Genomic DNA, 6,000 nt, shown 5'->3' with positions numbered 1-6,000 from the left:
ATATATGATACCATTGATAAATTATACCAGCTTGGTGAAACTCTGATTTATGAAATAAACGAACTTTAGGGTTACTGTGTGGGGTTCCGTACGTAATCACCTAACAAATTCTGCCGTTAACGGGACTCTGGAAAATTCGAGTAAAATAATAAAGCTTTGCTTACATTGTACGTGCAATTTAATGCCATCGTCGATGGCGTTGATTGGCGTATTAGAAGATCTAGCGGGGTGATGGGAGGCTGTATGGCTCGCCATACTATTTGCTGCTCCATCCGAATTCGTCTCCCCTGAAATCCCCGTCGGCCCCAAATGGAATGACGATGAGGAAGAAGATGTCGCTGCGGTGCGGCCGTAGTGGCTGCTTGGCATGGCGGGATTGTGCGCTCGGCACGTAAGAGTCTTGCCGTCATCCTCTGGACTCGGAACAAATTCGACTGTTGACGTGTGCCAATTCCCTGATGAAGGCGTCCCATTCCCCGCTGTTCTCGGACCCGTTCCCGGGGGCCGATCCGCGTTTTTTAGACTCTGTTTGACAGATGCGAAACATAAAATGAAGCCAGTGCTAACTAAGCATTGTTGTATCTATGGTTTCATAAACTATCGCTTTTACCTATTCATATTTAGCCGGTTATATACGCAAGCTCAAATGCTGCAATTGTATACTTTTGAACGTGCGAAAAACTGCTAATGCTCGGGATAAGTAATCAGCTGAAGGCGTATACCATTTTTAATGGTAAACCCATGAAATGCTTAGTACTCAAGCAAACACAGAGAGACGATAAATTTGTATCGATCTATACCGAGGTGTGCTTCTGTTTGTCCGAAATCGTTCTCTTCAATCCAATCAATAATTCATTTTTGTCCTTGAACAAATCTGAAACTTTGACCGAGTCTTCTAGAAACAAAGGCGCATTTGCAGTGCGTCGGGATTTACCCGTTGAGAGCGGAACTGTCGTAGGAGGGTATAACCACCTCTAGCGGGACGCGACAATGATTTCGATAATGATAAGGCTAAGCTTGTTGACGGACTTGCTGAGTCGGTTGTAGCATTAAGCCGCTCTCCACCTTTGAACCATTGGATTACCGCTCGCGGCCTTGACCCCGACGAAGAACACTGAAACGTAGCTGGTACACCCGCTTGGAGCACAGCCGAGCCACTGACAGCTGCCGTCGAGAAACCACCCGAAATCCATACACGTTGTGGACGAACTGCAATCAACGACAACAGTTGTTACTGTTATGAACTAATTGTGCCTGAATCTTCCAACAATTCCAAACAATATTACATACGTACTTATACGGAAATAGGATGCCGACCAACAAAATGTTTAATGAATAAATCATCGACTATTTCTGAATAGCGCCTTACTTTCGACAGGGGGGCAAACAGCTGGATAGACTAGAATTTATGCAACGGAATAGAACACCGCCGAGGACCTATGTAAAAGGCAACTTTTACAGAAGTCTTTGTCCAGGCAAAAAAACAACATGATACTCTATAACGGGTCAACAGATGCTTTGCACAATTCTACAACCTTCTGTTTCTATTTTCTAGATATTATCTATTCTACAATTTACAACAACAGGACGACGACTTTAAAGTTACTAAGAGGACGACTATTCTATATTATACGAGATATCAAATGGTTCTCTGTTTCTCTCAAGCTGGAACTATGTTAAAGCACACGGCTGTTTTACTCTGTCATTTGATCAAGTGGAATCAATGACACTGATGGCCTTTCTGAGCGTACGTTACGTTACGTTAAGTGCTAATTAGGCACAAATCAGCGATTACAGACAAAGTACGTTGCAATACTTTCCTTCCAGGCCGCTCGAGTTTGCGTTTGACTTTCGAATTAATGACTATTGATTGGTCAAAAAGTAGCAGCAATAACAACAACGGCCTCTACGGTCAATTTCGAGACTGTTTACCGATTCTAAATTCAAGTACTGGGTAACTGGGAAACGCACATAGAAAAGACGAGAACAATAATCGGTGTTGGTACATTGAGAAACGTGTTATTTCGTCATACTCAAACGAAATTAACCCTTCCCTACCGTCTATGTGAAGCTGCACATGTTATATAAACCAGGCCATAGTTCTGTCTTAATGGCGCGGTAACATCAGGGGGTGCCTAGTAGGTAATAATAAGCGTTGCTCGGAGATTTTCACTGAAAATCGTGTGACTCGAAAGCACACTGCCTATATATGGTGTAGGCGTTTTGTTATACTTCATGTTATATAATTCTGCAGGTGAGTTCTCCTAGAAGCGCTATTGGATACTGTTTGCATTTGCAGGACATACAGTATCACCTTCTGGTTTTCTCCAGATCGTTCCGTTTACGTGGTATTATTAAGTGTATATTGCGCGTTCCGCATGGCGAAGTGAGTGATAGGCTCAATAGAAGATACCCACAATGTATGTCGAGGATAACTGACGAGACGAGCGGCTTTGAAATATTATTGTTCAAAGCCACACATGAATACGACGAAAGCAGGTGTTCGCGACTGAGAAGAGGCAGCACAAGATCCACAGTATTGGATATAGCTCCTCGACTTGAGGAACCTGGCCTGCTGAAAAATCGAAAAAAAAAAAACGAGGAAAGCGTTTTTTTTTTTCTTCAAATTTGCGTTTGTATATTAATTTTTAATGTGCCCCAAACTACCAGAATTTACCGTGCTCCTAAAAGGATACTATTTATAGGGGTCTTTTTTCACTCGAAGCACCTGACTCATACAAGGATGCCGTGCTTACCCGTGTAATTCCCGATAAGAATATGCAGGCGACGTCGCTATTTTCGAACCGAATTCTTCCAAATTACTTGGATACTCCGAGGAATGACTCGCCTTAGACTCTACGTCAAGCGCACGTGATTGCTGGCTTGCTCGTGAGGCTGTACCGCCTAAACCTCCGATGGGAGGTAGACGTCGATACCATGTAACTACTGGAGGGGGGTTACCTTGAAGGACACAGTCATCGTCTGACAGCTAAAGCGCTTGCAAAACAGGTTCATACATCTAGCAGTTACACACGATACTGTTAAACGCAATAGCTAAATATTGTAAAGGATAAATGAAGTAATGCACACGACCACACAGAAAATGACATAATAAGCATATCGTCTGCTATTTTCTACAATTTCCCAATTATCATAGTAAGGCCGAGGCAATACTGTGGACGCGTCACAATAAGTATAGTTTCGCAATAATATACCTGTATACACGAAAAAAAAATGACTGTGCAGCAAATAACAAGACTGTACATCGGTAACAGGAAATAATAAGAATTCCTCACTCTCTCATCATTTTTGACACTAATAGAACTTAAAAAGGGAACAGTATAAGTGACGTGCAACCCGTACCATATTTGAATGACGTAATTCAGGTACTTTGTAACTCAGTTATTGAGTGATGTAATAGGTGGTGGCCATCGCGTTTGTTTCGAGGCTCGAAATTACTCGGACAGTTTTCGGTTGGTGGTATTTTTCAAGAAAATCAATTGCTTACCTCCATGTGCTTGGCACTTTAGTACTACCTTCTCGCCCTCGTTATAGGGTCCGATGACCTGTTTGTCCGCCAGGACCGCACCACGATGATCTGTCACTGTGATGCGAGACGGAGGAACTGAAAGAACAAAAATAGACATTGTGAAATGCCAATTAATAGATGTGCTAAATTTTTGCCGACACTTCATCAATAAAAGCAACCGTTACGCTAAATTCATTGCTCGCCTAGTTCAGGTGTACGAAATATCAAGTTCTATCTGTTTGACGCTAGTAAAAGCTCTATTACATGTGAAGTCCATATAGGACCTCTTAAGGTGTCACACCATTCATCGCGGTTGGCGTTCATTTCACTTCCGATTCGCTCGATTGTTTACCCGGCACTTCCGTAAATAGAAAGTAAACGAAAATAAATTAAAGCTGCATTTGTGGAGTTTTTCAAAAGGCTCTGTTTATGTACGACATCAACGCTGATATCCGCTCGATTGTTGATAACGTACGGAAGACACGAGCGCTCCTAATAGCAGACTTATCGGAAAGGAACTTTGGAAGCCTGGAAAGACAGTAAATCCTCATGCGCTGTAAATCTACACGGAATTTGAAAATGGAATATATTTCCAGATTGCTGTTATTTCGGTGGCGCCATATACTTTGCTCTGTTATTATGACCATCATGATAATAATCATCAGTATTCGTTTAATCTAGTTTAAACGCATCTCTATTCGACGATAACTTCCAACAAGATCGACGAATAGTCTGTTAGTCCGCCATAGTGATTGTAGCATGTAGCTGAAACTTTTAACGTATCGATAGATTTCTTTTACAGTTATTTCGTACTTAACGCTTACAAGTCATAGTTGAAAGAGGGATTATATATAAAAGTGAGATATATATTAAGATGACTTACACTAATATCTCTAGAGCCACAGCCTCATATTCATAATCATCTATGCTTGATTTAGAATTATATTTATAAGGCAGTATTATAGCTGAGCAACGAAATCACTGTGGGACCTTCCGCATAGCTTCAATGCAGAATGTAATAAAAAGACTCAGGTAGAGGAGCCAACCTATTACACTTAAAAAGAAGGATTTTATTCTCAACTGCTTTATTTTCAAGTTTTACTAAACAAACGACAATACTTGACAAATGAGTGAAAATAGAGTCACGGGCAGTCCTTGAGCATTTGTTGTCAACACTTCTCAAGTGATAGAGATCGCAGAGCCGGCATTCGTTACTTTTAGGTTCGCATTAGGTACTTGTAGGATTTAATTAGCCGGACGAAACGAGCCGAACCTGAATATGAACTGGTCATTCAGGGCGTATGTGTAGCTTTCAATTTATCATAGTACAAACATGAGTGTATGTTGTATATGTATTGTATGCCAGCTAACATATGAGCTCACTTACGCCTTCTACCCACAGGTACCCTTTGCAGCGGCTATGAAATCTATGATTATTATTTTTGCATTGATATGGTTTTAGCGAGCCGAGTACTTTTGCCCACGGGTTCGCCAGCAGGACGCGAGTATGTCGTAATATTACTACGGATTTTTGCGTTCACAAATTAATTTTCATGAGATGTACACAATTCTGAACAGCTAATCGACTGGTCTTTGGGGGTCGTCGTTTGTTTAAAACTCTAGCTATTTTCTATAATTTGATTGCTCTATTCTCGTCTGAATCTGAATATTTTTTCAATAAAGAAATCAATGACCTACCAATGACAACCAGTTGTACTTCATAATTTCGCGTCCGAGCTCGCTTGAAGTCGACCCGACATCGGTAAAGGGCTTCATCTTCTTTCTCCAATGGATCCAGTGTCAACACTGATGGGCTGGGAGGTCCCTGGATCATGCCATTCACCGTCGCGCCGTTGTTAATTGTAACAAGGCTGCTTGTCGTACTGGCGTCGCCTCGAAGGCCTCTCGAAAAGGTGGTCGATACGTTTTCATCGGAAGAGCCTCCATTTTTGCTGTCATGCAAAAGCAGCACGTCGTGGTGCGTCGAACTTGAAGTACCACTGGTTATAGCTTGTAGGTACGCCCGTCCAGCTAGCCAGTGGGCCGGTGAATGATGTGCGTTTCTGAGTGTTGTCTTACGCGAGTCAAGTGAATAGATCGGCGTAGTCGAATCATCTTTGTACCTGCCAAGAATAAAAAACGTGAGCCACGTTCACTTCGTACGTATGATAGTGTCAAATATTCCCAGATCAGATATTCACTGATATGCCATGTTGTTTAGGTTAGAGTTTGAACTCGAAATCTAGGTCCGTTGAAAAAGCTCGCTTGCCATTTTAGATATAGTATATGTTTACGATGAAGAGGTTGCCTTTTCGTTTAGGTGTCCATAATTGTCGTTGCCATTTGGATATAATCAAGGGAGAATTGACGGGGCTCTGCTATGTACAACAGGAACACGATTGACGCTCAGGCAGATCTGTCGAGAACAGTTAACGAGCAGGTACTCTTCAGCATATCGTCAATGTATATAG

The 6,000-nt window shown here is 41.9% G+C and overlaps 1 protein-coding gene across 4 annotated transcripts in view; it reads right to left on the bottom strand.

Moving 5' to 3' along the window:
- The window catches only part of LOC111262836 (uncharacterized), an 85,793-nt gene that overhangs the window by 15,797 nt on the left and 63,996 nt on the right, over positions 1-6,000 (bottom strand). For 3 of the 4 annotated variants that reach the window (XR_002681881.2, XM_022837420.2, XM_086969334.1), the window contains exons 4-9: positions 5,228-5,652; positions 3,509-3,625; positions 2,757-2,961; positions 2,418-2,575; positions 935-1,209; positions 165-525 (exon numbers count right to left, since the gene is read on the bottom strand). Coding sequence is in view for 3 of the 4 variants with exons in the window: in XM_022837420.2 (XP_022693155.1) it covers positions 165-525; positions 935-1,209; positions 2,418-2,575; positions 2,757-2,961; positions 3,509-3,625; positions 5,228-5,652 (1,541 nt within the window). In the remaining variant the exon portion in view is untranslated. The remainder of the gene's footprint in view (positions 1-164; positions 526-934; positions 1,210-2,417; positions 2,576-2,756; positions 2,962-3,508; positions 3,626-5,227; positions 5,653-6,000) is intronic. The other variant, XM_022837421.2, reaches the window with a different exon arrangement.

Source organism: Varroa jacobsoni, unplaced genomic scaffold, assembly GCF_002532875.2.
Source record: "Varroa jacobsoni isolate VJ856 unplaced genomic scaffold, vjacob_1.0 scaffold_706, whole genome shotgun sequence".
NCBI classification, from domain to species: domain Eukaryota; kingdom Metazoa; phylum Arthropoda; class Arachnida; order Mesostigmata; family Varroidae; genus Varroa; species Varroa jacobsoni.
The sequence above is the reverse complement of the archived record's forward strand: the minus strand, read 5'-3'. Positions and strand labels throughout refer to the sequence as shown.